At 33.7% G+C, this 13,170-nt stretch overlaps 2 protein-coding genes across 3 annotated transcripts in view; one reads left to right on the forward strand and one right to left on the reverse strand.

Annotated features, from left to right (window-relative positions):
* On the forward strand, nucleotides 1,574-7,604 carry LOC107642370 (extra-large guanine nucleotide-binding protein 3). Its single transcript, XM_016345702.2, has 9 exons — nucleotides 1,574-2,085; nucleotides 2,794-3,921; nucleotides 4,084-4,221; nucleotides 4,529-4,633; nucleotides 4,724-4,903; nucleotides 5,176-5,353; nucleotides 5,559-5,806; nucleotides 6,359-6,531; nucleotides 6,763-7,604. Exons 2-9 carry the CDS (start codon nucleotides 2,950-2,952, stop codon nucleotides 7,358-7,360), a joined length of 2,592 nt encoding a protein of 863 aa, XP_016201188.1. The 5' UTR covers nucleotides 1,574-2,085; nucleotides 2,794-2,949; the 3' UTR covers nucleotides 7,361-7,604.
* The window catches only part of LOC107642371 (26S proteasome non-ATPase regulatory subunit 13 homolog B), a 5,895-nt gene continuing 3,437 nt past the window's right edge, over nucleotides 10,713-13,170 (reverse strand). The window contains exons 4-6 of one of the 2 annotated variants that reach the window (XM_016345703.2): nucleotides 12,930-13,126; nucleotides 12,724-12,823; nucleotides 10,713-11,237 (exon numbers count right to left, since the gene is read on the reverse strand). In XM_016345703.2, the coding sequence (XP_016201189.1) occupies nucleotides 11,052-11,237; nucleotides 12,724-12,823; nucleotides 12,930-13,126 (483 nt within the window). In that variant the 3' untranslated portion in view covers nucleotides 10,713-11,051. Of the gene's footprint in view, nucleotides 11,238-11,318; nucleotides 11,642-12,723; nucleotides 12,824-12,929; nucleotides 13,127-13,170 lie in introns of those variants that run through there. The other variant, XM_021122769.1, reaches the window with a different exon arrangement.

Below are 13,170 nucleotides of genomic sequence, written 5' to 3' on the forward strand. Positions count from 1 at the left end.
GAAAAAAGAAGTCACCAAAAAATATATATATATATATAACACCTACTTTATTCAATATGTATAATAATAAGCTAAGATTTTTTTTCCCATAAGCCAACTTTATTCTGTGAGAAATTTGTAGTTATTTCTTAAAGATATCAGATACTTAATTAGTTAACTCGAAAAAGTTTGAGGAAAAGTTTAAATCCCACGCCAAACAAGGTCATTATGTGATCAAATAATCATGTTTCGCTTTTGTTAGAGTATGCATGATTGCAGTTAAATTTTTTTTTGGTGTCTGATTGCAATTAAATTTAAAGCCAAATCCTTATTTCTTAAATCTTAACTGTAAAAATAACTTTTATTTTAAATTTTCTAAATAGAATCCGCGTTGTCTAATATATATATATATAATTAATGTAAGATGTAGTTTATTTCTTTTGCAAAAAACTATGTTAACCTTTTTTTTGTTAGTTTCCAAAAGTAATATATATTTACTGCCATGATTTCAAAGGGCTATAGAATTATCTACGCAAAACAAAGGTTCTAGAATTTCACATTGCACTATTGTAGTTTTAAATGACTGATATTTAAAATCCATTAAATTTTAGCTAAATCTAATTTTTAAATTAAGTTTCTTTATTACAATGGCAAAATTATTTTTTCTTTTATATATAAGGTAGAATTAACATTTTATTAAAATATGTTATTTTGAGCTATACAAACTATAAATTACTACCTTTATCTAAAAACAAGTATTATTCTATAAATTTACTTACATACAATTGAAATTCAAGCACGTTGTTATATTTACGTTTAAATACTGATAAAATTATGAAAGAATAGAAAAAAATAAAGAAATAAATTTTTATTGATTGTTGATTGATTGAATTGTACTGAAGTGTGTTGTAAACTATGAGGATAAAATTAAATATATATAAAGTATTGTCTTATGAAAGATAAAAGTAAATAAAGATAAGATAAGAACAACTAAAGATAAGATAAAAGTAAAATAATAAAAACTAAAATTGTAATTGAATTTATGTATTTTATTAAGTTAAATTTGTGGGTCACAAGACTTCTTTATTATTATCCTGAACTAAGATGATGGAAGAGTAATTTAATATATACAATATACGATTAGCATATTTAGTAGATGATTTCTTGTACTAGAACACGACTTTGATATTTTAAGCTTGATAAGATTATCCTCACAAGTAATTAATAAATAACTTTATATTTTTGTAGAAACTATAGTCATATTCTATTTTTATTAGAAACCGGATAATGAATACTAACTTACATAAACTTTATGCTAATAAAAAATTAAAATTAAACAAAAAAGTTTCTTAAAGATATTAGTAAAAAAAAATAAAATAAGAAGATTTTATAACTATTATTTAAACATATATTCCTAAATTTCTAATAATAATAATAATTCTGTAACATATAATTTTTAATTTTTAATAATAATAATAATAATAATAATAGAAATAGGAATAGGATAAGCACGGGAAAAATGGTAATAATATAAAATAAAAAGTAGAAAGTAGAAAGTAGAAAGCGCAATTAAGCTTAAAAAGATAATAATAAGAATCAATTGTAATAATGGAGAGTGGGCGCGTGGCGAATGTTGTTGTTGCTTCTCCCCACTATTTTTCTACTTTCTTTCTCTTCGACATTTCATCAAACACATCACAGCATAACACAAAACTACACCATTCTCACAATCACAGAACCAGACCCAAAACGAAGAAGAAGCTCAACGGTCAACACAACAACGAGTTGAGTTGAGTCGAGTTGAGTTGAGTGTGAGTTCAAGCACCATATAGCAATGGGGAGCTTAGTGGGACCCATCACCTAAAACCCACTTTCTCTCTCTTTTCCTCTCTTTACTCCTTCCATTGATTATATTTTTCACCTTTCACTTTCACTTTCACTCTCTCCTTCTTCTCCTTCTTCTTCTTTGCAACATCAATGGTTTTATGGTGGTGGGTTTTCGAGAAACATTTGTTCTTTTGCTTCTTCTTTCCAAACTCAAAAGGCAACACCACCTTGTAATTTTAAAAGATCAGATTCGCTTTCATTCTGTCTCCTTTTTCTCAGGTACATTCATTCTCACACTCACTCACTCCCTCACTCCCTTTTACCTTCCTTTCTCTCTCTAAACCTTTCCCTCCCACCCTCTCCACCTCCTTTCTCTCACCATAAAGTTGAAAGTGATGTCTATTTTGTTTTATTTAATTAAGATTTGTTGTTTTGGGGGGTTCTCTATGTAATTATTCTTAGCTGAAAATTCTACCGTTCGGGTCTTTTTTTTTCTGGGGGTATAATTTATTAGCAACTGGTTTGACTAATGAGATTTTCAACACTCAGGAGCAATATTTAGGACTATTCTTGCTTCTTCATGTTTTACAAGTTGCAAAAATTGATTTTTTTTTTTTGTTCTTTTTAGTTTTAAAAAGGATATAACTTAACGTTTGTCTACCTGGTTTTGACTGCATCTAGTTTTTTTTTTTCATGTGTTTTCTGTGCTGTTTTTAGTTGGATAACGTGACTTGAATTTAGTCTCATCTCATTTTGATTTTGGTTTAGTTGGGTTTGGTTTACTTTTCTCTCATTCCATTTTTCTTTTGAAAATAAATAAATATATGAAGGAATGCATTCAACTATGAAGGCTTTTTAAAGTTTCAACGTTTGATGACGGCTGGTTGATAACTGACTGATTCAACTATGCAAGCCTCTTCTATATGGTATTCTTATTCTAATTCAAAAAAAGAAAAAGAAATTTATTCAAGGTTTTTCTGTTTCTAGGTGCATCCCTATTCTTTGATGTGCCGGTTTCCACTTGGTTACAAGCATTTTGGAAGTTGATATTCTGTAGAGAAGTTGACATATAAGTATATATACTTTATCATTCATGAAGAAGAACTTGTAAATTCAAGGGTTGTGAATAGAGATTGCAAAAGTATGGATCAAAATAAGGGAGAGAGTTGGAGGGAATTGGTTAAGAAGATGCTTCCACCTGGTGCTTCTGTACCTGATGATGGCTCTAATCTTGACTACTCCATAGCTATGGAGTATAAAGGTCCACCAGTCTCATATGAGGTACCAAGAGTCGAGCCTGTTGATGTAAAGTCAAGAGCAATTCCTACTGCTGTACCACTCTCCGGATCACAAAGATCGGTTGCTCAAGCTGGCTCTACGGTGATTGAACCAATCCCTCTGCCGGTGTCTAGAATCGCCGGAGTAACAGGTTCTCCTAGTCATAGTCCAAGGTTGTCAGGAAGCTCAGAATCTGTGGTGTCTGTCTTACAAAACCCTGATCTTTCTTCCGCCTCGCCTTCGGTTTCACCTGCTTCAGTTCATAACCCTCCAAACAATCCTCCTAAGCAAGTCACTAACGAACCGAAGAGGGCACATGTTGTCACTTTTAGTACTGTTGAAAGATCTGAGAGGAAAGAGGTGGAGGTTGTGAAGCCAGTTTATCCAGAATATGTTGGGGTTATAAAAGAAAGGAAAAAGAAGAAGAAAATAAGAGTTTGTTATAGGTGTGGAAAAGGGAAGTGGGAAACCAAGGAGTCTTGCCTAGTTTGTAATGCCAAGTATTGCAGCAATTGTGTGCTCAGGGCGATGGGTTCAATGCCGGAAGGGCGCAAGTGTGTAACATGCATTGGTGAGGCAATTGATGAATCGAAGCGTCTGAAATTGGGTAAACATTCAAGGGTATTGTCTAGACTGTTAAGTCCTCTTGAAGTGAAACAAATTATGAAAGCAGAGAAAGAATGTTCTGCTAATCAGCTTCGGCCGGAGCAGTTGATTGTCAATGGGTTCCCCCTGAAGGATGATGAGATGGCAGAGTTACTTGGATGTCCCTTGCCTCCACGTAAACTGAAGCCTGGTAGATACTGGTATGACAAAGAATCTGGTCTATGGGGGAAGGTGATTATTTGTGCTCTATTACTGAGAACTTTACTGTTTCAATTTTGGCTTGATACTAAAAGTTTTTATTTTAAAATTCATGTGGTTAAACTTATAAAATTCTATATTTCCATTTGCTACCAGAAACTGGCCTTTTAACTTTGGTCCGTATCTGTTTAATAGGAAGGTGAAAAGCCTGACAGAATCATAAGTTCAAACTTGAATTTCACTGGGAAACTTAGTTTGGATGCTAGTAATGGAAATACTGAGGTTTACATCAATGGTCGAGAGATTACAAAGCTTGAACTGAGGGTCCTCAAGGTGAGCTTTCTATATTTGTTTACAAAATTTGTGTTTGACATATTAAAGCTGCAACTAGTTTGATTTTGGCTCAGAAGATTTTGACAAAATGATGAAATATCTTTTGATAATAACCAAGGAAAGATACTAATGGATGCACCTACATCTTTTTGGATGATACTAACATTATTACAAGCATTCTAAGAGGATAATAGTGAAATTTCCTGAATCACCCTATAGTTTTTTGTTTAGTGATCTGGTTTATTGAATAATCTGCCTGATGATATTATTGAAACAAACAGAATAACTTGATTTTTTGAATTTTCAGCTGGCAAATGTGCAGTGTCCACGTGATACACACTTTTGGGTTTATGATGATGGTCGCTATGAGGAGGAAGGACAAAATAATATCAGAGGAAACATTTGGGAAAAGGTATTCACCTGAACATTTCTAGATTCAAACATCTTGGAATCATTCAAGGATGTATAATATTAATGGAGGTGTTTCCTTTTTCTTTAACAGGCATCAACAAGATTTGTTTGTGCCCTGTTTTCTCTGCCTTTTCCCCATGGACAGCCACATGGGCAAAGAGATGAGACTAGTAATTATACTACAGTTCCCAATTATCTGGAGCAGAAGAGAGTTCAGAAGCTGCTGCTTCTTGGAATTCAAGGATCTGGAACTAGCACCATATTTAAGCAGGTATGGTTTCTATTGCAAAATGTTTAGACGTGGGAATCACTTCTTTGGTATAAGCATCTGAGTTGTTTGGAATGGCATTAGAAGAGCGACCCTTTTGGGCCCTAGTTAGTATATGCAAGTGTTTAAACAAAATCATTTCAGATATTTGTAAAATTACTGATAAGATAATATTGGCTTAGAATAGTAGTCATGAGTAGTTTTTTGTTATATTTTTTGCTCGTTCTCATGTGACATGATTCTTATTTTGTGGTACTCTTGTAATTGCTGAGCAGGCAAAGTTTTTGTATGGGAACAAATTTACTGCCGAAGAGCTGCAAGATGTTAAACTGATGATCCAGAGTAACATGTATAAATATCTTAGCATTTTGCTTGATGGAAGAGAGCGCTTTGAGGAAGAGGCTATTTCTAGAATGAGTGGACAAGGTTCTCCTGGTGAAACTACAGAACCAGGTAATATTTCATGATGTGGTAATTTCTATTGAAGTTTTGACATGTTTACTGGATAGCTAGCTGAAGACATTTAATAAGAAACAGAGTAACTCAATGTATGAACAACTATTATCAAGTTGAAAAAATTATATCTTGATTTCATTTAATCAAATCCTAGATTGATTTCATTTTATACAAAAAAGGAATAAATACGATCTTTATTCAGGTAATAATGGTGAAGCAAGCAATACAAATGAATGCATATATTCCCTCAATCCAAGGCTGAAGCATTTCTCTGACTGGCTCCTGGATATTATAGCCACTGGGGATTTAGATGCATTCTTCCCTGCAGCCACACGTGAATATGCACCGTTGGTTGAAGAAGTTTGGAAAGACCCAGCGATACAAGAAACATTCAAAAGAAAGGATGAGCTTCACTTTCTTCCAGAAGTTGCAGAGTACTTCTTAAACCGGGTATTGCTCCACAACTTATCCATGAAATTATGTCCTTTTATTTGGTTAAAATAGCATGCATTCCAATCGATATGCTTTACCAACCCATCAACTTTTGTTGCTGCCATTTTTCATTGTTCTTTTTGTTATTCTGAGCAGAGGTGTTGCTTTTTTTTTTTTCCAGTTGGTCAAATATGTGGCAAGTTTTTACAATTAAGAGACATCACCTGCTAATCTCAATGTGATATCTCTGCCAAATATTATGTGCTAGACTTGTATACAGATACCTTACTCATATTTGATTAATCCATTTTATACCTTTCTAATTTTTTTTCTAGGACCAATCAGACTGTTGATCTTTCTTTGTAACCACTGGAAACTTGAGACTATGGTCTTTCTTGAATCAGCTATTTTTGTATCTTCATTCTTTTTTATTATTAAGCTTTCTAGATGTTGTAGGCAGTCTAATTGCTATGTATCATTTGCTTGAAAGTTGTTATTTTGCATTTACCACTTTAGAGAAATAAATGATATTCACACAGAACTAGATAATAATGTTCTTGTTTCTTACAGGCTGTAGAGATATCTAGCAATGAATACGAACCTTCCGAAAGAGACATACTCTCTGCAGAAGGGGTCACTCAAGGAAATGGTTTAGCTTTCATGGAATTTTCACTTGATGACCGTAGCCAGCGGCCAGAAATGTATTCAGAAAACCTGGATGCGCAGTTGCCTCCTCAAACCAAGTATATACATAAGCTATATTCATTTCTGTTTGAACTTAGAAAGTGTTTTTTTAATGAGTGCAAAAGTTTCCAGTGTACTTGAACTATGTCACTTTCTCTGTCATGGTGCTTTTGCTCTTGCAACAAACTAGAAATTTTTAGCATCAATTTACATTACATAACTTATGCATATAAAAAATAAAGATGCATATAAACCCGGAAAGGTATATAACTTGTCTTTTGATGTCTCAGGTACCAACTCATAAGGGTCAATGCCAAGGGTATGAATGAGGGCTGCAAGTGGGTCGAAATGTTCGAGGATGTTCGGGCAGTGGTCTTCTGCGTCTCCCTAAGCGACTACGACCAATTATGTCTCACCCCAGACAATGGTGGCAGTGGAACCCTTCTCCAAAACAAGATGATGCAAAGCAAGGAGCTTTTCGAGACCATGGTGCGGCACCCTTGCTTCCGAGACACCCCATTTGTCCTTGTCCTAAACAAGTATGATATCTTTGAGGACAAGATAGGTAAAGTGTCCCTCAATGCCTGTTGCGAGTGGTTTAATGATTTTTGTCCTGTCCATGCACATCACAACAACCAGTCACTTGCACATCAAGCATACTTCTATGTTGCCATGAAATTCAAGGACCTTTATGCATCTCTCACGGGTAAGAAACTTTTCGTGGCGCAAGCAAGGGCAAGGGACAGAGCAACAGTCGATGAAGCATTCAAGTACATAAGAGAGGTCCTCAAATGGGATGAGGAAAAAGAAGAAAACTACTATGGTCCACCAGAGGACTCATTTTACAGTACAGACATAAGCTCCTCTCCTTATCCCAGGCAAGAGTAAAAATGGACGGTGGCGGACATGCCTAAACTTTTGTGGTCCTTAACTGATATATACATATTTGCCCTTTTGGAGGTACATGGAAAAATTGGGGAAGGGAAGAGAAGAGGAAAAAAGATTTAGGGGGTGTGGAGAAAATATAATGTAGCTTGTGTTTTCTCTAGCATTTATGTTATTCTGTGAAATCTGAAAGATGTAAGTTAAAAGTTATTGATGATTTTTGGTAGGGTTCTTTCCAACCTCTGAAGCCTTTGTCGTGTATCTGCATGTATGCATTCCATTTTGCATGTGGAGGAGCCTGTGCATTGGTTCCCGAGCTTTTTGAAGGGATCAATTTTTACTCCAGTGTAATAATAATAAATAGTAGGGACAGGAAAACCGGAATAATGGAAAGTAAAAAGAAACTTTAAAAAAAAAAAAGCAAACAAAATTATTTCTGATTTGGTAAAACTCGAGTAGTTGTATTCTAGGGTGAAATGCACTGGATATTAAAAATTAATTGGACCTAACTTAGGGTATCTAATTACAATTTTTAATTTAGATCTAATATTAGAAATTAAGTGAGTTTAATTTATTCCAAAAGTTAGTTTAAGAAATAAGGATTGTTTTATATTTATAAGGGTCATCAGACTTTTAATTTTGGACAATGCGAGATTTTATGCTAGTATTTGGGTCTTAGAATAAGATTAATTCAACTTGATCTAGGGCTAGGCTATCTGACCCGCTGCGGATAAGGTAGGGTATATATAACACATATTTTATAAAAATTAGATATATAGTGAAGAAAGTGAGAGTTGAACCCACAACATCTCTTATGTAATGACTTACAATAAGTGAATAACTACTAAAAATAGTTAGTTAATTTAGTAATTTAGAGCATTAGTTTTTTTATTTTTTATGTTATTAATATGTATAAAATTCGAAATGATTAAATTTTATATTTACTTTGAAAAAATTTGATATTTCTGCGGATAGGATAGGGTTTAGAATTTTAGGATGCGGGTAGAGTTAGGGTAAAGATTCTCAACCCGCGAATAAGATAGAATAGAGTTTTAATAAAATTTTCAACCCGCGGGTAGGATTAGGGTACTCTACCCTACCCATTGCCAACCCTAACTTGACCCGAGGTCCCGAAGGGATTTTAGATCTCTCGGGATTTTATCCATTCAAAGAGAGTAGTTATCCAAGTCAAATTAACATAAATATTATTTTGAATGCTAGGAGAATGTTTCATCTATATGGTTTATTTTTCAAAAGTCAATAAATGTTCCTCATGTAGTGACGTAGATTCCACAACTACTTGGAATTTGCTTGGGTTACAATAAATTATATATTATGCATAGTAAATGAATTTAATAAAACAGAGGGAGTATTTGTTTAATTGAAGTTTTTGTTCTAATAGTGTTCTAGAGTCAAATATGAATGTTAATCAGAACAAGATGAACCCAAGAGGTGGGCAATTACAAATTAATTAAGGGGGAACTTCTGTGTTTGATAGTTGCATATGAAAGCATTGATAAGATAAGATATAGTACACACTTTTTGCTTCACGATTGAACCGATCCAAAAAGAGTCTGAAGTGTACGAAAAAATTAAGCAATTATTGTTGCTTGCATGAAGCAGATATTTTGCCCCACTTAGATTCCTTTGCAATGTAAAATTACTTCACATGAAATTATCACCATGGTATACAATAAGTGAAAGTCTTATGACATTTTCAGGAGAAATGACTGACACAAAATTAAAATTTCTATAGATTTTATTTATTTTTAACCTTTCTAATTTTATTACATTATTTTTTTTAATATGCAAGATCTAACCTGAAGATTCTATATATAGAAATAGCTACTGAATCAGCTGAACTAAGTGTTGGCATGTAAGAGATTAATTAATTGTTAAAGAAATATCTTTGTATTATAAAAATTTATATGCTATCATTAACTTTATGCAAATAAGTGAATAAATCCTTTTTGAATTTGGATCCTCTAAATTTTAAATTTGTACTTTAGAGGATAAAGTAATGATTTCTCTCTCATATTTATTTTTGGTCTCACCTATAAAATAAATGATGAGAGATCACACTTTACTCTCTAAAGTGAAATTGAAACTTTACAGAATCCATATGCCTCTCTTTTACATATCGAGTAAACAACTAAGAGCCTCACAAAAGAAGGGGAAAAGGAGAACGAAAATAAGTCACCATAATGAAAGAGTTTATAAATTTATAAATGTTTTTTATTTTATGACAACAATATGTTGTGTCATCGGATTGGTCAAGAGATAAGTTAATTTATCCATTTTTCAATATTCAAGTTTTAGAAATGAAAATAGTCGTGATTCCTACTTCCTCACACCAAATTAGACAAATACTATTAGGAAAAATTAGGGGTCAATATTTTTAGTAAAAAATATAAAAATTAGTTAGTGTTAACTTAATTAAGAAAGATGTCGATTACCTAGTATTTGTTTTCTAAAAATCTATATTACGAGAATACATACTATAAGCTGAAATATCCCTATGACTTTTTTATTATTATTTAAACTTGCTAGTACTAAAAAACACGGCATTGTAAGTTGTAACCTCAAATTTGTACTGAGCATTGTAGGAGCACTTGGTGATGAAGAATTCTGGCAAATTTATGACTGACTTGTCATGTGTGTAACACGTGCCAGTCCCCAGCATGCCTGTCCTTTCCATATGATTCCTCTTTCATGAGACTTTACCATGTCCATGTGACATTAAATGTGCCATCATGAAATGATGTAGTAACTTGCAGAAACTCAGGCATTTCTCTATGACACCAATGTGTTTATTTTCATTTGGTAGTTCCCACCCACTTGTCTGACACCTCTTATGTGTAGTCTCACCTTCTCAATTAATGCACCAATTGCTAACTCATGTAGTTGCTCTTGGATCTTCTACATTCTATACCACTAATTTGGATTACAACTTACTTTCGTTTATCTTAACTCTGAAATTTCATTTTATTAGAGATCAATCAAATCAGTTCAATCCATGAATCCAATCTTCTGAAATTTGGATAAGCTGGTCAAGTTTTCCCCACAAAATCAATTCCACCTTATTTATTCAAAACGAAGCTACCCAAATGATAAGTTCATTCATTCACTATGAAAAGTAGGTTTCTTTTTTTTCTTTTGTCAAGGCTTCGAAGCTGATTATCCGAGATACTATGCATTAAACGCAACTATGCCCCACCAAGAAATGATTGTTACATTATAGAATTTACAACTAAAACACAGCTATTAATTCAGATAAATGCAGTTTAATCTTTAATAGCACTTCGGGCATTATTAAAGCAATAGATGATTGTTTTTGGCAATAGAAGGAATGGTCGGCAGAAAAAGGAACTTGTGAAAGTGAATTAAAATGGCCGTATCTAATAAAAATTCCAGGTACATAGTAGTATCATCACTCTAAAGCATAAAAATAGCCTGCTTCCAACTGAATCCGATGTGTCTATGCATGAAACCATAGAACCAACAATTTCTAAGTGGAGTACAAGGGTCTGTTCTCTCCAGCATTCATTCAAAAGCAGCAGATAAAACCAAATGAAGCACATATACTCGGCTATAATTCCCATGTGAGTTGGAAGTCTCTCGTTTTGTCCCCTCACCATGTCTTCCCTTTAACTTAAGAAATTCTTACAATTGGCAGAAAACAAGCAAAGAAAAATCACGATCCAATTAAGTCAGGTGTTTCTGCCTCGATGGACAACAATGCAGTGTGTACTTTCCCCGTCCAACTGTCCAGTCGATCACGTAAGGATTTGATCTGTTGAATACCCAGAACCCTTGGTTGCACCCAGGAAACATGAACTGTGCCATCAACTTGATCAATTATACCCTCAATTAGATGAACCTGCAATAAATATTTTTTTCCCAGCATCATAAGCATTGCAAACAAAAGCACTTCAAAATTTGAACTGTTGCCTGACCTACGTATGAATATATAAAGGGGAAGAAAAAGAAGAAAAATCCAGTTAAGGAACAAAGCATGGACAAATAACAGTCCTGTGGAACCAGAGCACAATCCATAGTTTTTTTTCCCGATCGGTGTTTACAGAATCTCAACCCCGGAGGGGAGAAAAGCACTCGGTGCTTACAAGAAAATTAACAAACGACAAACTTCAACAACTTATGAAGAAACTGATAACCAAGACAAAAGATAACAGACACACATGAAAAGACAACCAAAACAAAACATTAGACAAAGCACCCCTCATATCTCCTTTTCTTGATAAATCAAACACCCTCGACCCCCATCTGAGAGACAAAGATATAAACATGGATCAACCAAAAAGACGCAGAAAAACCAAAGGACACAACAGAGACCTATACGCCTTAAATGCAAACATTATCAATAAAGGAGCATAATACTTTTTTCAGACCTACAGCCAATTGCCACATCACATTCTTGAATTCAATCAGCAGACAGCATATAGTTTGTGCAAGATAATGCCCGCTTCCATAGAAGAATAAGGTAAACGAAAGAACAAAGGAAAAAGAAAGTGAAAATAATAAAATTCCAAAATGAAATTACCCTCTCAAGTATGATCTAGGACAATCTCAGCAATTCCTATAAGATAAGGATCCTCTCATTCAAAATGTACAAAAAACTTGTCAAGTTCACCTATCTAGCATTGATTGTACATCTTTTTAACTTCTTATTTTCTAGAATAATCAAAACAATCACAAAATGTGAGTCGCATGAGAACGTCATGTTCATTTTAAAAATGAAGGTATATTCCATTCCAATTTCCTGCTCGAGTTTCCAACATAGATAACTAAACAGTTCCTTCCATTCAAAAACCAGAAAGTTATAGAACTAATTTTAATTTCGAAACAATAGTGTGTCAAAGACGACAACTTACACTTTGACCAGCTACATAGGTATAGCAGACAGCAATACAAGCCCTTTACATATGTATGCCTCAAATTAAATCGAGCATCAAGAGCACTTTTGAAAATGTTTAAGCAGCCAAGTCACGCAAGTCACTCCAAGAGTTCAAGTGACAACATTAGACACAAGGTTTACAAAGTAAATAACAACACAACACAATTCTTCTAGCGACACGACATCAACTCGGCTAAAATATTGACATTATGGTTAAATGTCACTTAAACAAGTACTACAATATAATACAAACCAACCGGTAGCTACTGAAAATAGGGTAATCAGGAAAGTTCATAAAAAATTTTAATTAAACAGGAAAAAAAATTTGAGTTAATTACATTCACCCACATAAATAAGTTGAAACAGTGCTAAATTGTATAGTTGTGAAGAAAACAATATAAACTTCTATTTTATTTCATTTTATTTTTCTAGAGCTTTTGATAGAACTTACAGATAGGCTCTTCATTAGGAGATGCTCCACATCCTCTATAGAAAGTCTAGTACGATCTGCAATGACACTCAAGGGTATAGTTCGATCTTCTGAAGGCCGACTGCAAATGAACAGAACCCGTGTGAGTTGGCACTGGGAATAAAATAAATAGTTTTCACGTTCATCTACACAAAGTGAAAATCATGAAAATCTGAACACATTTGTACCTGAAAATGATCTCCATCAAGCAGAGAATGTTAATCTTTTCCAACAATTTCTGCTCATTTTGAACTAGTGCCGGTTGAGCCCTTAGAGCAGCACTATGCACCCGGCATAATTCTTGATATCGAACTAAATCACCAGAATTGAATGCCTGCAGAATATAATAAAGCCATTCTACCTTTGTCCCAAGAAGGCTCTTAATCTGTGAAAGATATCAGAGATATTATCAACAAAAATTACAACAAC

The sequence above is a fragment of the Arachis ipaensis genome, chromosome B05 (assembly GCF_000816755.2).
Source record: "Arachis ipaensis cultivar K30076 chromosome B05, Araip1.1, whole genome shotgun sequence".
Classification (NCBI taxonomy): domain Eukaryota; kingdom Viridiplantae; phylum Streptophyta; class Magnoliopsida; order Fabales; family Fabaceae; genus Arachis; species Arachis ipaensis.